The 16,741-nt window shown below is 37.8% G+C and overlaps 6 protein-coding genes across 6 annotated transcripts; 3 read left to right on the top strand and 3 right to left on the bottom strand.

Annotated features, from left to right (window-relative positions):
* Positions 1 to 619: 619 nt before the first annotated feature.
* Positions 620 to 3,511, top strand: C9374_011565 (uncharacterized protein; the record flags this gene model as incomplete). The annotated part of the gene is made up of 1 exon (XM_044687234.1): positions 620 to 3,511. One exon carries the CDS (start codon positions 620 to 622, stop codon positions 3,509 to 3,511), a length of 2,892 nt encoding a protein of 963 aa, XP_044554734.1.
* A 30-nt stretch (positions 3,512 to 3,541) lies between these two features.
* C9374_011564 (uncharacterized protein) lies at positions 3,542 to 6,808 on the bottom strand (the record flags this gene model as incomplete). The annotated part of the gene is made up of 1 exon (XM_044687233.1): positions 3,542 to 6,808. One exon carries the CDS (start codon positions 6,806 to 6,808, stop codon positions 3,542 to 3,544), a length of 3,267 nt encoding a protein of 1,088 aa, XP_044554733.1.
* Positions 6,809 to 7,239: 431 nt separating this feature from the next.
* C9374_011563 (uncharacterized protein) lies at positions 7,240 to 8,631 on the top strand (the record flags this gene model as incomplete). Its single annotated transcript, XM_044687232.1, has 1 exon — positions 7,240 to 8,631. The coding sequence occupies one exon, from the start codon at positions 7,240 to 7,242 to the stop codon at positions 8,629 to 8,631; it is 1,392 nt and encodes a 463-aa protein (XP_044554732.1).
* Positions 8,632 to 8,743: 112 nt separating this feature from the next.
* Positions 8,744 to 11,782, bottom strand: C9374_011562 (uncharacterized protein; the record flags this gene model as incomplete). Its single annotated transcript, XM_044687231.1, has 1 exon — positions 8,744 to 11,782. One exon carries the CDS (start codon positions 11,780 to 11,782, stop codon positions 8,744 to 8,746), a length of 3,039 nt encoding a protein of 1,012 aa, XP_044554731.1.
* Positions 11,783 to 11,897: 115 nt separating this feature from the next.
* C9374_011561 (uncharacterized protein) lies at positions 11,898 to 15,072 on the bottom strand (the record flags this gene model as incomplete). The annotated part of the gene is made up of 2 exons (XM_044687230.1): positions 11,898 to 14,495; positions 14,632 to 15,072. The coding sequence occupies 2 exons, from the start codon at positions 15,070 to 15,072 to the stop codon at positions 11,898 to 11,900; spliced, it is 3,039 nt and encodes a 1,012-aa protein (XP_044554730.1).
* A 729-nt stretch (positions 15,073 to 15,801) lies between these two features.
* Positions 15,802 to 16,218, top strand: C9374_011560 (uncharacterized protein; the record flags this gene model as incomplete). Its single annotated transcript, XM_044687229.1, has 1 exon — positions 15,802 to 16,218. The coding sequence occupies one exon, from the start codon at positions 15,802 to 15,804 to the stop codon at positions 16,216 to 16,218; it is 417 nt and encodes a 138-aa protein (XP_044554729.1).
* Positions 16,219 to 16,741: the final 523 nt, after the last annotated feature.

The following is a 16,741-nucleotide window of genomic DNA, read 5'->3' as shown; positions in this document are numbered from 1 at the left end:
CCATGATAAATTGGATAATGCTGATCCAGTACTCAATTTTAAAGTCAAGCTCAACAAGTACAATCTTACAAAATATTTGATGTTTTTCATTATCGGAATGTACTGATGTTCATTAAAAGTACAAAATTTTTCATCATCGGATTTGTTGATTATTATGATCCTGTTATTATTATTGATCAATAAGTTTACATAATTTACATAAGAAGACTGATCCAAGACATCATCATCTATCGTTATTTTACTCTTTGACAAGTTCTTTTTTACTACACACTGCTCCGAAAGTGAATTCATTCCACTGCAAACTCCAGAAATACTTGCAACAATATCTAACGGAGTGAGGAATGAAAAAATCTCACTCCATAAATCCTGATTGAATTGTTTATCCATTTTTTTCAATGGAAAGTTGTCATCTCTGTATGTTGTTTTTAGTACTTGGATTTTGTTGTGATACATACAGCAGCAACTACTTTATTGAACAACGTCATCATGAAACACATGAAAACGAAGGGTGACAAGTTCATTGAGCTTTTTTCGTTTCGACCACTTTCCTTTTCCGTTTTGGCTCTGCCCAATCTTGAATTGAATCAACACGTCAATAATTTCACACAAAAAACACATCATGAGTTTCAACGCCACCAACATTACCATCAACGGCTACACACTTGCCGAGAGCAACTACAACCGATTACTCTCTGGAATTGTCATCTCGTCCGTGTTTACAGCTTGTTATTTATTATTGCTTGGTGCGAGTTTCATTTACATTGTGGTCAAGAAATTTAAAAAATCAAATGATGATGATGACCAGTTAAAGACCAACATCAATACGACTGGAAACCAGAAGATATCCCGAAGAGCAACTCTCAAATCTAAAATTTCATCGCTATTGGCGAGTCGAGAATGGAATGGTGAAAAGACAGCATTTGTCACATTCATGGTTCTATTTCAATTATATGCAATTAGTTTGTTTTGGATCTTTTTCGAATTTCCAATCAGTGGAAATTCATATTTCAATATTCAAGGAGATTACAAGACCATGATTGATGTCTCCTTGATGGTTCTCTGTGGTCTAGGTTTTCTCATGACATGCTTCCGATCGAATAGTTATCAAGGATTAGGAATGGGTTTTCTATTGACAGCCTTCAGTTTTCAATTTTCAATTCTTTCTCAGGCCTTTTGGTACAAGATTTATGAATATTCACAATTGGTTTCCAATAACAATACTCAAGTGTTCAATACAATCATCTATTTGGACATGAGATGGATGGTTCATGGATTTTATGGAGCCTTTTCAGTACTCATTGCTTGTGGTGTTGTCATTGGAAAGGTCACTCCTCTTCAACTTGTAACCATGGCTTTTTCACACATTTTCATTTACAGTTTGAATTATTTTGTGTGCATTTTGGTGTTGGGAGCTGTTGATTATGGAGGTTCCATGTTCATTCACTTATTCGGAGCCTATTTTGGATTGAGTGCAAGTTGGGGACTTTATAAAACAGTTCCACATGTACCAAATGATTTTTCTGAAACAACTTCCAAAGAGAATGATTTATTTGGAATGATTGGAACTGTTTTGTTGTGGGTATTGTGGCCTTCATTTAATAGTGCACTAGTTCCAACCAACAATTTGCAGCAATTTAGATCTCAAATCACAACCATCATTGCCATGGCTGGAAGTTGTTGTGCACATTTTGGACTGTCACGTGCCATTCGAGGAAAATTCACAATGAGAGACGTTCAAAGAGCCACATTGGCAGGTGGCATTGCTATGGCATCTTGTCAAAGTATTCTAGTGTCACCTGGTGGTGCTCTCACCATTGGACTTGTTGCAGGATGTTTGAGTTGTTTCAGCGCCATTTTTATTGCACCGCTTTTGAAATGGCTTAAATTGCATGATTCTTGTGATATTCATTCGACTCATGGAATTATTGGCATTTATGGAGGAATTGTCAGTATTATTGCAGTTGGAAATCAGAATGCAAATCCATCGAATTTAATTTATGGACAAACAGTGAATGAATTATTCTCTACCAAATATTTGACTCAATGGGGTTATCAAGTGTGTTGTTTAATCATTTCTTTGGCATTGTCAATTTCTGGAGGAGGTTTTTATGGATTTATTTACAATACATGGTTCTTTACATTACAAAAGAATCAATTGTTTGAAGATGCTGCCTTTTGGAATGTTCCAATCAAGTCACTCATGATGGCAGAAGGAACGGAAAAGCCAACAACAGCTCAATCAGAAAAGACAAAGACGAACCATTCAGTGGAGATGGTGAATACCGTGTCCTCTCCTGTGGTTGATCTCTCTGCAGTGGACCAGAAATTAAAAGAACAAACTGACAAATCGAAGAGTGAAATTGAAAAATTACTTTCACAACAATTGCAAGAAATGGAAAAGAAACATCAAGCAGAAATTCAGAAACTTCAAGAAAATCACAATTCAAGCATGAATGCAAGTGTACAAAGAATTAACAAACTCGAACAAGAGTTAGCAAGCTTGGTTAAAACTATCAACATGGACCGTGAATTGTTAAAACAAAGAGAAGAGGAAGAACGTAAACGAAGAGAGGAGGAAGAAAAGAGAAGAGTTCAGTGGGAAGAGCAGCAAAAACGACAAGAAGAGGATCGTAAACGAAAGGAAGAAGAAGAACGCAAGCGAAAAGAAGAAGAGAAGCTGAGAGAAGAACAAGAAAGAAAGAGAAGGGAAGAAGAAGAGAGAAAACGAAGGGAAGACGAGAAACTGAGACAAGAACAAGAGAGAAGGAAACGTGAACAAGAAGCTGAAGAAGAACGTAAACGAAAGGAGGAAGAACGAAATGCCAAAGAACAACAGCAAGAAGAGAAACCCAAGATGAGTAGAATTATGGAAGATTTATTGGCCAAATCCACTGCAACCGAAGATAAGGAGGGTGTGAAATTTCAAAAATTCGAAGGTGTGAATGTGGACTATAATTTCCTTAATGCCTATGACATGTTTAGATGTGATGATTTTATTGATGATGATGACGATAATTTGGAATCGTCCTCATTGACTCCAAGCTTGACACCACGATCACGAAAAACAACTGAGGAGAAGGATGAAGACGATCACTCAATTTCTGAGTATGACAAATTGAAAAATTCAAGACAAAGAGCTACTAATTATATTATTCTTCACCAAGATCCAGAAGACAACTCAAAATATCGATTCCTCACTCGATGCAAGAGTTTTGATGAAGTATTACCCTTGTTGACACCTGACACCATGTATCACATTGTCATGAGAGTATTATCTAAGGAATCGAAGGGAATTTCCTTGTACAAATTCTTGGTTGCATCCTATGCAGGAGAAAATATTAGAGCCATGCAAAGAGGTATTTTCGCTGGCCATTCCAACACACTTGGAAAATTCTTGGGAATTATTTCATTCCAAGTGAAGGAACAAGAAACGATTAAGGAAGAAATTCTTGAAAAGGTCAAGTCAGCAGCCACAGGCAATGTTCAAAATTGTACCTTTACATTACTTTAAAATTCAAGATCAGTCAATTCTTTATTTCAGTTAATTTGTTACATGCAATATCATTCCTATCACCAATACAAGCACAAGTAATAATGAAGCACAACTCATTCCTCTGTGTACAAATGCACCTGAAATTGTTCTGCTTGTAGATGGTCTTGCCTTAATCTTGATGAAATCACTGCCATAATTGAGCGAAGGCATGGAAAAAGATTCTACTTTGCCGTTGGCCATATTAAATTTAACAACGGCGCCTTCAATGCCTGTCAAAACATTACCCATACATGACAACGATCCCAATGTCGTCACCTTGAACGTCATGCTAGTTTGATCCATCATTTGCAAAGCAAAAGTAGGAGGACTATTCGATGGACCAGGTGTAGCATTTTCAACAAACGCAAATGTCAACAATCCATTCGTTGTGTCATACTCAATCTGGAGATATTGAGTGAATAACAAGAACTGATCAAATACTTGATAGACACCAACCATGTCTTGAATCAAGGCGAGAGAGTTTGGAATGGAAAGATTTGCCATCAAGTACGAAGGTTGCTGCTTGAGAACAGAAGTGAAAGTAGAGACTAGTTGTGGAATGAGAGTCTTGTTTCTGACCAACTCATTGGCTACTGGATACTCGGTAGATGTGAGCAATGTGATGGCTAAATCAATTTCATCATTCACTCCAGCATAGGAATTGTATCCCTTAATAGTTCCATATTTGGAAGCAATCCAGAAACCTGCATTAAATTCGTGTTGCCATGAGCCCAATCCTGTGCTCATAGAAAAATCATCAGATAGGTAATTACGGAGGAGCAAGGATCGAGAGCGTTCCCTCTTCAAAATTGGACATTCTCGATTGAGACTCGAGAGACAATTTAAAAAGATGGACATGTCACTTGCAGTCGAGTACATTTGGGCAGAGGCTTCTTGAATGTACAAATTGTCAACCTCACTACTCAATAATTGACCCTTCAGGTCACGTCCTAAAACAAGTTGATTTTTAACACTTGTCGTGTACGTGAAGCCAGTATTGGACATTCCAAGAGGATTCAAAATATTGGTCTTGATAAAGTTTTCAAGCGATGTGCCTGTCACTTGAGACAAGACATTTCCAAGAATGGCATAACCTAGTGTAGAAACAGTTCTAGAATTATAGGATGGCTGAATCATTCTAAATTTTGAAAGAGCCTCTTGCAGATAAGTATTCCAATTCATATTACAATTTAACAAGTCACATGGAATTCCGGAGGGTAAGCCTGAAGCATGCTGCATGAGTTGTCTAAATGTCATGTTATTCGAGAACATGTTACTATTTGAAATGACTTCTTGGAAGGTAATTCCAGAGACGTAGCGATTCACAGGATCGTCCAAAGAACTAATAATTCCTTTTTCTTTGGCAATGAGAGTGGCTGCAGCAGTAAAAAGTTGTGTCAAGGTTCCAATTCTAAAGATGGAATGTTGTGAAATACTTGAATCACCAAAAGCAGCATCATACACAGCTTGACCTCTGTAGGTGATTTTTAAAAAAGCTGAAGAGTTTTGCTGTTTCATTAAAGCGGAAATTTCTTGTTTCAGCTGTTCGAATAAATTCAAAATTGATGAATCTGCAATTGGAGTCTTTAAGGCAACGTCTTTTGGAATGAAATTGCACACGACAGGAATATTTTGTGTGGATCTGAGAGATACAGGTCGACGTGCCACGTTGGAACCCGATGACTTGTTCATGAATTGTACACCCAGGTCAAGTGCTGTGAAATTCTGGAAATCTTGTGAAAATTCAATTCTACTTCCTCCAATTCCTGTTTCGTATTGCAACCTTGTGGGGACAGCATGTGCCTGTACGATAAAAGAACTTGCACCGTTACTTGGTGTGGGCATTAAGAATGTTGATGACAATTCTGTTCCCAATACATTTTTCAATTTCAATACTTGTGTTGTGGATGTATTATGTAAGGCAATCGATGCAGCGGATTGTTTCTCAGTCTTGTAATTTCCAACAAATGGCACAACGTTTGGAACGAGAGAGGATGTTTTCTCTGACAAGTCCTTCATTCTCAATGAATCCAAATAGTCGCTAACAGATGCAACAATGGTCATGGCCGATTGCAGAGCCAAAGCTTGAGCTCCGTCATCCTTGGAGAGTAATGTAATCACGGCCATTTCATATTTTGGCAATAGCACAATTTGAGCATTGTAACCACCAATGAGACCGCTCTTCATAATGGCCCAACTTGAGAACATGTTGTAAAATACCATCTCCCAACTCAATCCAACTGCAGCTGTTCCATGTGAAAGAATGTGTTGGGCGCTCAAAAATTCTCTCATGGTTTGTTTTTTCAAGATGCTGGTTTGTGGAAATGTGTCAGCACTCTGAACAAAGGCTGCCAATAAATTTTTCACATAGAGCTGTAAATCTCCCAAAGAGCTGTACATGCCTGCTGCTGGTTGATTCCATGAAATGGTTCTGTTATTGCTATAGATGGGAGTGTTGTGATGATAGCCCGTAGCAAGTTGTAACGTATTCAAATTATCTTTGGTTACAAAACCAGTATTCTTCATTCCGAGACGATCCAAAATTCGAGTTGCAATGACTTGCTCGAACTGCATGGCTGCTGCACTTTCCAAACCATGTCCCAACAACGAATATCCTAAATTGGAATAGATTGGGAAATGATCTCCATCCCTCACTAGAAACAAGCCATTCTTCTTAATACGATCAATCATTTGCGCATTTGAAAAGTCGCAATCAAACAGCACACAAGGAGCTTCTCGTGGCAATCCCGACATGTAAGAGCTTAATTGTCGGAATGTCATATTCGAGGAGAAACCCAATGGATTCGGAAAGGCTTTAAACTCGGGTACAAAATCCAAAACAGATTGATCCAAATCCAAACGACCTTCATCCCTCAGTACCATCATGGCAGCCGATACAAAAGTTTTAGTGACCGATGCAATTCTGTACTTGGTATCTCTTGTGGGTTTCACGTTTGGAACATTCTCAAAGGCTTGTCCTGCAAAAATCTCTCCCAATGTTTCATTACGAAAGATGATGGCTGTGGAGGCACTCCCTTTTGTACCTTGAAAGAATTTATCATGAATGGCTTGAATGGAGGCTAGACTAAGAGCAAATCGGTCTTCAAGAGTCAAAGCATGTGTCGTAGTGCATGGAATGATAACAATTTGCAACACACAACATGCTACTATCATTAGGAATTTTAACAAGAGCTTGTTCATTCCTTTCACATGTGAATGGGAACCGTGCTTCTTCTGCGTTGTGGCAAGAACCACAGGTTCACACGATGGCGACATTTTTTTGTTGCTGTTGAGCTAAGAGCGCAAAGCCATAAGTTGCCTTTTGAGTCAAAACGCGTGGCTGAACTTGGTAGAATTTTACATTCAACTTGGTTACAAAGATACAAGCAATTGGAAGCGTGATTGCATTCCTTTTCTCACACAATCGGGTAATGACATGGTGGAATTAGAAGATTCGGTAAATTCTCATGAAACTCCGTTACTAGCTCGGACGACTGACACGATGAATTGGCCATGATGATGTAATGATGAACCTTCTAATTCTAACAACTCAACCACTGTTAACCATTATTGAGAATTAACAACACATGATGATGAGCAAAAACCAAGAAGTCGATGCTTAGGCTGAATTGTTCATGGAAAGCGATTCACTGGATGATGAAATATTTTTTAAATTGATTTATTTTATTTTAAAAATTCAATCCTCCATGCCTTTGACTCAACTGCCGAATAACAACTCTACACCATCATCATCGGTTTCTTCGGGATCATCATTGCAGAGGTCTTCCACCATTGGAGCGAATACCATCATGAATGCCACTACGGGACCTTACGGATCTGCTTCCACGAGTGCTTTAAATGTTGGTAGAAATTTATCAACAGCCTCTACTGCTACTCCTTCTCGGAAAGTATCTCAGCCTCCTGTAACGAATAATACAATGATTTCTCTTGGAGTGTCTCCACCATCATTGAGTTCATCAATTTCTACAAACACGAATCATCATGTGCAAAATAATAATAATCAAATTAATACCTTTTCTTCAACAACAAGTGGTACACCCTCATCATCCTCTCACTACACAAGTAAAGAATATGAACAAGTGAATCAAGTATTTGATGGCCTCTCCATGAGTATTCATCAATTGTATCATCAATTAAAACAAACACAGGATAGTATTCGGAAAATATCAGAGACTCAGCAATTACAGTTGGACTCAGCTTCTGTCCACAGTCAACGTATTCTCGAGAGGCAGTATGGTGAAGATCAGCAAAAACAAGAATCTCTCACACTTGAGGAGGTGACAAGTGGAGTTCATGAAGATCAAGTTGTGAACAACGCCGCGGCTACTCAGCTAAACTCATCATCAGCAACAATTCCATCGGTAATGTCATCGGTCATGACGAACACAACATCTTCGACTGCCGTTAATAATAGTATTGCAACTTCAGCACTTGAACAACGTTCGTTCCTAAAGAATGTCTCTGCCGATGTCTCTTCGTCATCACTTCATGACACTACGATATTTTCAGAGCTGCAATCAGAGTTAACGTTGAAAAACGAAGAAAATGCGACTTTAAAACTGAGAATTCAAGAGTTACAACATCAAATAGAAACACTCCAAAAACGAGTGGCTTCTAGTACCTATATCATTGAGCCAGTTTCAAAACCGCTTGCGCATGAGTCCTCGCTCCATGATGAAGATTCAACTGAGTCCTTGAAGGAACAACTTGCAACACAAAAAGAAATTAATAGAATTCAATCTGTAAAAATTACCAATTACGAGTCAGCTATCAAATTAATACTTTCAAGATCTCACGACAAAATGGAAGAACTCAAGCGGGAAAATAATACCATGACAGAATTAATGAAAAAAGAAAATCAAACGTTACAAGCTTTAAATTCCAAGCTTTTAAATCAAAACATTGTGTTAAAATCAAGACTTTTGGAGGTTATGGATGTGCTGCGAGATGCTGCACGACAACGAGATCTTGAGCTTATTCAAAACGAAAGTGTGTTAGATTCTTACATGACTGAAAGAGAATTATTGCTATCATTGCTAAAGATTTCTGAGGAAAATGGGAACCACACCTCGAATTAGTGTAGAAATTATGTAATTTTAAATAATTGGAAACATAAAACTCTCCAATTCAAAACGTCTATCTGCTTCTACTAGGGTTTGCTAAAGTTGCAATTTATTATCATGACAATCTCTAAAGTGTGAACTTGCCAATATCACACACAATTCCCATGGTCAACACAGCCTCTCGTTTTTCCTTAACTTTAAGACCAGTATCCAAAGGAGGTTTGATTTTTAACCGTTTTCGTCGCGTTTGCTGAGCTGCACTGGCTTTCTTCTTGTCAGTGTCTGCACTCGTTCGTGCCAGTATCTCTGCTGCAGGTACGTGTTGTGTCTTGGAGGCAATGTTCATGTTTTTAACAGCATCAAATGGATTCACACTACTGAAATCGTACAAATCAGTGGTTGGACCTTCTTCAACTTCTGTCACAGAACTGTGATTTAGCCCTCCTTGTTTCAACTCATTTTCTTGAAGAACCATTTTTTGAAATTCAATCACCAAAGTATTGCCCTTATTCTTTGTCTTATCATCTTGTGCTGACATGGTCGCATTTGAGTCATGGTAGCCATCCCTCAGCGGCACTTTTGGTGCATACGGATTAAATAATTTCAATTTAGTCTCTGAAAACGTTTTGGAGAGAGCCGTAGAGTTTTTCGAGGTCGACACTTTGGTAGAACTCGACATGGATGCATTCATCTTTCTTTTAGAGACTTCCTTTTCAATCATCAAGTCTTGAAGAGCGTGTGCATTCTTTTTTTCATGATTCACGGCAATGCCTCCTCTCAAAGGTGCGGAATGTGGCCTCTGAGACGATGAAGGATGATAGCTGGAAGTTCTATTTCGAATTGCAATACTGGTACTCGTATGATCCAGATGTTGTTCCTGGTGGTGGTTAGTATTCATCAATTTTTGAGAGTCCACTGATTTTTCATTCATTGATGACAATGTGCTGGAATTGTTGGTGCTTGACGTCGATTTTTCATCTCCAAATTTCACCTTCCTTGAGTTGTGATCTTGTTGAAAAAGTTCAGATTCCAACTGTTCTAATATTTTCTGTTGTTTCATAATTTCTTCTCGATTTTTTTCATGATAATCTACCGTGTTATTCGACGACACGTTTGAATATGAATTAATAGAGTTACGCGCACTATTTTCATTGGATGATGTGCCACCATTGTTCGATTTTAGAGAATGGTTGGAAGTTGCTGAATGTTGTTTTTGATAATGTCCCTCTTGATCGTCAGTTTGTTGAGGAATTAACCGAAGTGGGTCCACTGTGTTTAAAACTGCTTGCATTTGAAAACGAGTCAATCTTTTTCTGTGTTCATAAATTCCATGTAATTGTCGATCTTTCTTTTCTTTTTCAGCTTGTTGCTGAGCAATGAGTCGTTTAAATTTCTTCTTGAGACGCCACTTGACCTTGTCTGTGATTTTATTCTCGCGTTCTCTCAGTAACCTGTTTTGAATTAAATCATGAATTTTGAAAAGTATTGAGGAAGGATTAAAAATGTCATTGGGAATTTTTGGTTTCGGTGTTGACAACTCTCGTTTTGATCCCATTCGTTTCAAATCTGAGAGCAGATTGAGTTTGGATGATCCATTGGTCGCGCTTAAAGTAGGAGCTAACATGGTGGTAAGAGAGAGCTGACTTCCACCTCGTTGAAGTGACGTCTTCATGGTGTCAATTCTCTTTTGTATTGCATTACTTCCTTGTTTGATTCGCTCCCAAATGCAAAGTTTTTGATGATTGTTTCCGCTGTGACTAGTTGTTGAGGATGGCTGAAGAGATTTTGAGTTTTGAGGAGGATGCTGTTCTCCTTCATTGTTGTTAGTTGTGATTGTTACAGTGCTCGAAGGTGTACAATTATTGGAGGTGATTGTTTGAGCTTTCAGAGTTTTTTGTTGTTGTTGAGATTTTTGCGATGATGGAGGAATAGTGAACTGTGGTGTACCACCATTTGAGACACAATTCATGTTCGTATGGTTGGAGGGTTGATTTTTTCCTTGATAAATTCTTGTACCCTCATATTTCACTAACTTGTTTTTCGATTTGGTATTTACATGACTTGGAGATTCAATTTTGATGCTTAGGGATGGTTTTTTAAGAGTATGTGGTTGAGATGAGTCACCATTATTAAGGAGTGACAATGGTGAGGATTTTGTTGGCGTGGAAGGCTGTTCTGCAAAGGGAGACGGCGAATCTCCCATAGCTTCAGGTGTGACCACAATCATTGTACTAGAAGTTACGGTTTGTGTAGGATGAGTTTGAGGTTTGACATAGAGAGTATTCATTGCTTTTTCGAGATTCAAAATTAGAGGATCTACTTTGGAATTTTTTGGATTTTCTGGTTTTGTGGGGGGAGATGTTTTTTTAAGGGAAGTAGAATCATGTCGTGTTGTTGGCATCTTTGCACCATTGTTAGAATTCACTTTGGGTCGTACAGTTGTTGAATTGTTTTTTTGATGCGATACAGATGATACTTTTGTAGCTGCACAGGTGGTTTTTAAATTTTTGGAAATGTGGTCATGCTTGGTTTGTGTTGTTGCTGTCGGATGAACAGTTGTTGTGACATCATGTGTGTTTGAAACTCCAAACGGTGATGATTTACAACATTGATTCATGTTTTGAGTGGATGATGAAGTTACTGTTGTACTCGTTGTTGTCCATGCTGAGCTCTCCGCCATTCCAAATTCATTTAACAGCAATTCTTTGAGAATTCTGTCGTGTGGCTTTGATTCTTTGATTTGAGGTGAAATATCATCCTCAACAGTGTTGTGCAAACATATACTTTCACTGCTGGCCTTCATATTGTTGTAAGGATAATGTTCCCCTAATAAATTGTTGGATGATTGTTTCATGGGTTGTTTTGAATTGGACAGCACGTCCTCCGAATCTGAATCATCTATAAGGCTCGAAAGAGATGAACTACGAGAAAATGTTGTTGGTACTTCCAACTCGACGACATGGCCGAGAGCATTTGTTGCAACTAACGAATGCTTATTGAGCGATGCTGTGGCATGATGACTTTCTTGTGGTTTTCGGAATAAATTAAAAACATCTTCATTATTATTCAGCTCCTTCAACGGATCGCCGAACACATTGGAGGATGAGCCCGAAGATTTCGTGATGGTTATTCGCGGCGACGGAAATGAATCGAACTGTGCCTTCATGATGATGAAGAATCATATTTTTTTGAAAGGGTTTGATGCTTTCGAGACCAAGAAAATTCGAGCGGCAGTCTGGTTTTTTGCTACTACCTACTGTCATCAAAAACCAATTTAATAACTACTCTTGAAAATCCATAAAATCATTCACGTGTGGTTGGAAAGGATCGTTGGTGAGATGTGAAAATTCATTTGTATGATCTATGGTATCGTTGATTCGTTCTTCGAATTCGCTCAATTGAACTTCAGGAATGTCCGTATATTTTTGACAGGTTGCATTTTCTTCGGCTTCGTCTAGTATTTGTATGAGCATGTCACCACTGCTACAGTTTCCATTTTCTACTTGTTCTTGTCTGTGTTTGTATTGTGCAACTTCGTCTGCAAGCAGATTGTCAATCTTATGGTTGAAGGCAATTTCATGTTGGGCGCTGAATGCTTCTTGCATGTTTGGAAAATCAAACGTGACTCCATCACGAGTTAATTGCACCTTGTACTCGCTACCTGGCACATAGCTAGGTAGGTCTGTATTAAATTGCTCCTCAATAGAGTCATCTCCTGTAAAATTTCTAACTTTTCGTACATATTTGGCAAGAAATGGAAAGAAAGGTCTGTTGTGTTTTTTCAGAATTTCCTTAAAGTGAAGCAAATTCATACTCGTGTAACCAGTTTGATCGTCCTGTTTGTGTTGTTGCTTCCAAACACTCTCAGACATGGGATTATATTCAATAGTATTTTCCATTTCTTGATTGTTATGATGGCACGTGCTTTCCTGTTGATGCAATACCTTTTTACTCTCCTCGATATGTATTGGCATGTTGTTGCTTGATGCAGCTGTTGCAGATAATTTTTCATCAGCCATATTTTTGCTCGCATGATTACTAGACGCCAGTGAATCCATTGGCTTCATATTATCGTTTTGAATTGAACGAGATGTCACAATGGAGAGATTTTGCTCGCTCGAGGTAATTGGTTCTATTGGACAACCATTCGCTGTAGAGGGTCCAAGTTTGTTCAATAAAATTTCTTGTAACAATGTCACATATTCAAGTTTCTTTTCTTCTCTTGTGTTGATCATTTCCATGAGTGTGTTGAGTGAAATTAGGTCTTTTCTCAGCTTTCGAAGTCGTTGTAGAGATGATGTATCATTTAGAATTTCCTCTGTTTGTTTTTTCGGGAGCTGTCTTGGCCTAAATGCTGCATGATGGTTTTTGTCATGAATGCTTGTTTGCTTTTCAAAATCCAAAATTAACGGCCTACCACATGTTGGATAAAGCATCTTGTCTGTGCTAGAAACAGTTCTCGATAAACGTTTTTTTCTCCAAAATAAATAAATTTCATATAGAAAGGAAGTTGGTAGTATTTTCTTCACAGAAGATGGGCTGCTACTAGTGCTGTTGTCGTTTGTAACTGGTGGTATGGAATGATTTGCGGAAGTGTTCATGCTGCTTGCTGAAGGAGAGGATTGGGAAGGAGGTATCATGGCATTATTATGGAGTGTCATGGATGGTAACGTGGCTAGTGAAGAGGGTAGGTTAGGTTGCCTAGTTGTGGATAATGTTACACAATCTTGCTGTAATAGAGATGGAGAATGGATGGAATTATTTAACGTGGAGTGTTGTGGTGTTGTGGAATTGTTTTCCGGTGAAGCTTTTGAATTCGCAAATATGTTCAAGTTATAGCGCGAATCAGAGTCATTCTTGAGGAAGTGCAGGAATGGTGAGGAAGAATACAATTTAGAAAATTGGGGGGTTGATGCATATCTTTCTGTGAAAGTAGAGCTGAGATTACCATTGGTGGAAGGTTCTGGTTGCTGCTTGTGCATGGTAGAAGAATTTACACTTGGTGAGGGAGGTTGGTGATTTGATTTCAGGCCCATGAAACTATTCTGCACATGTGATTGCGTTAAATAATTTTCCACATCTAAAAAATATCGTTTCAAACTGGGAAATTTCTCCAATGCACTTCGAAATGTGCAAAGCTCATTTGAAAATGCAGTTGTTTTTTCAAATCTATCAATACATTCTTCAAAAAAGTCCTCATCGAGTATTTGAAATGCTTGTGCCGGTGTTGGCAACAGGTGTTTCGATGACACGTGCCACCTCTGCAGTAACTGCTCCATAGTTATGGTCTTTTTGTTACGAATTCCATTAAAGCATTGCTCTTCACCAAAGCATTCTTCATACGTTCGCAAATAATTTTCATGGAATTTCTCTAAAAACGTAAAATCATCATCCTCCATGTCATATAAAATTGATTTGGTATCATTCTCCACTTGCAAATGGTTTGGTAAATAGTGTAAATAATGTGTGGTTTGTTGAAATTTTGATTTCTTCCTACTTTGGCTTTGCTCCTTTCGTCTCCGTTTCTTTTCATTGATGGCTTGAGAAAATTCAGCCCGTATCTTAGATGCATGTTGTTGTCCATTCATGTAGGCACTTGTTGTTGTCGTCGAAGATGATGTACTCGAGCTATCCAGGAATTTATCATTATTTTCCTGGTCAGAAATTGTTTTAACATTCGGTATATGAATGACAATATCGGGAGCGGTTATTAACGAGTTTTGAGATGAAGATGACGAAGATCGAAATATTGCTCCGCTTCCACTTCTCCTAGCATTACCTAAACCGCCTCGTCCATGATCTGCTTCTTCATCGATCGTGTGGTCATATGTGTAATTATGGGAAATATTGTCATTGTTTTCTTGACATTTCAGCAGAACCTATTCAGTAGTGTTTCGATCATTGATGCAGATGTTGATGGTAAAATTGCCATTTCAATAGCAATACCAGTAGTATTATCGTTCGATATGTTGTGTTCATTCAAATATTGCGGAATCATGTAACAATCCTACATACCTGAAGTGTGTCCTCATCGAGACCAGTTTCTTTGGCAATCAATTTTAATTCTTCTTGCGGTGTCATGGATTTCCGTTTTTGCAATTTTGACTTTTTCTTCTTCGAACTAGTTGGTGATGCATGATGATTGATAATAAATCCGTTACTACTGCTATGATGAGCATTTCCACCCTTGGTGTTGTGTGGAATAGTGTCAGGATGAGTTCCAACGAGCATTAATGAATTATCTAGCATCATTTCAGACAGATTGCGTGTGCTATTGCTGTGGTGTATACCACCATTTTGATTTGAGATTGATTGAGATGGTGCTACTTCCGCTACTATTGATGATGTTGTTGAATTGCCTTCCGTTGATGATGAGCCCTGGTTAAGCAATGAGTAAAAGATGACAATTGGCAAAGGCTTGTTTTCATCAATCTTTCTTTGCCTAATATTCCTCATCGTTGCAAATTCCAAAAGTAACGTAGATAATGTTGAACGATCCGATTTTCCAAATAATAATAATAATAATTTTGTTTTGTGATGATTTCGAACCGAACTTATTCAACTTGAATGCTTTGAACGGTTTCTAAAAGAATATGTGATACTTGTCTTTCAGTGAGTGATGGTAACACAAAACATGCACAGAATAAACATAAATATTCGGAATCAACAAGTTGTACTTTCCGAATATCTACTCTCAATAATATGTGTAACACCACCCTTCCGCGTGATATCGACAAAATTGAAATTATTCAAAGTGGTGGTAGTACGATCGTGTTTAATTTTGAATTCAATGATTCTCACCACTCTTTTACTGATGATGAAAGAGGATAATAGCCAATAATAACCGTCAAATTTTTTATGTGGCGCGCCTGAATCAAACAACTCTACCTACTTTGGATGCATTCTCTAGTTGTATGAAATTTCAATTCCATCATTTCAAGATCGTTCATCACGACCTACAAGAGGGTGAAAGGGACTATTCACAACAACACCATGTTTTGAATCGCTGTTTGTTGGTCAAATGAAATTGGTGAAAAAAGTTTTGAAAATATTTCAAAAAAAATAGCGGTTTGGTGTGATCTTCGTCACTTCGTCTTTGTATCATCACACCGTTTCTTCATCATCATTGATTATTTAAATTATTATAATTATCACACAATAATATATAAAAATCTTTGATTTAAAATGGAAGATACAGAGGATGCTGAACGATTAGAATTGGGTGATTTCAAAGATAAGACATGCTTGACCATTTCCGAAGTTGCCCATATTCTCCAACGAAAGAAGGAGGAATTGGAAAAGGAACAATCCGATTTTATTAATGATATTTTCGATAAAAGCATTTCATATTCTAAACGATTTGGAGGTGGATTGAGTTACGAGAGTGCTCTCGATATCAAAACAACACTGGCAAGACAAACTTTGGCATTGAAAGACTCCCAAGACAGGAAAAAGCTTGTGTCGTTCCAAATTGCACAACTTGCAAATCTAATGCCAGGTGATGCAGAAGAAGCCATCACCCTCATTCCAAGTTTAAGAGTTTTTGATGAATCTGAGATTGAAAAGATACTCAAAGATATGGAAACTAGGAAAGGTTATTAAGAAGGCATAATCGATCATTCTACATTTCACCAAGACATGATTTATAAATAATTTAGTTTCATTGCCAAACCGAAAAATTAATTAGCGAAGTCATTGAACCCAAGTTACATTTGTAGAACACCACAGGAATCCTCTTTGAGTAAACATGATTTTCATTATCAAAACATGACCACCCATTTGCATTACTTTTTATCATGAAATCGTGCACCTCGCTAATTATGTGTTTAAAAAAAACAATGACCGAATTCAAGCATTGACAATTGACAGAACAAAGTTGATGATCATAGTCCAAATAGAAAAATCGTTGAGAAGTCTAAAAATGGTGTGGTCCTAGGAACATTCTCAAAGATCATGTTCCTTTCAACTTTGTAAACACATGTTTATAAAAAAAAACGAACATGACTCAAATACCACATACTCTCTCCACACGAAAAATGTCTTCATCCACTCCCAACCACAAAAACAGAAAGTCATTCAACTCGTCCAAAGCACTTTGTCAACGAAAACACTCTCTCAAATTCAT

This window comes from Naegleria lovaniensis (assembly GCF_003324165.1).
Source record: "Naegleria lovaniensis strain ATCC 30569 chromosome Unknown tig004, whole genome shotgun sequence".
Lineage (NCBI taxonomy): Eukaryota > Heterolobosea > Eutetramitea > Acrasida > Naegleriidae > Naegleria > Naegleria lovaniensis.
The sequence above is the reverse complement of the archived record's forward strand: the minus strand, read 5'-3'. Positions and strand labels throughout refer to the sequence as shown.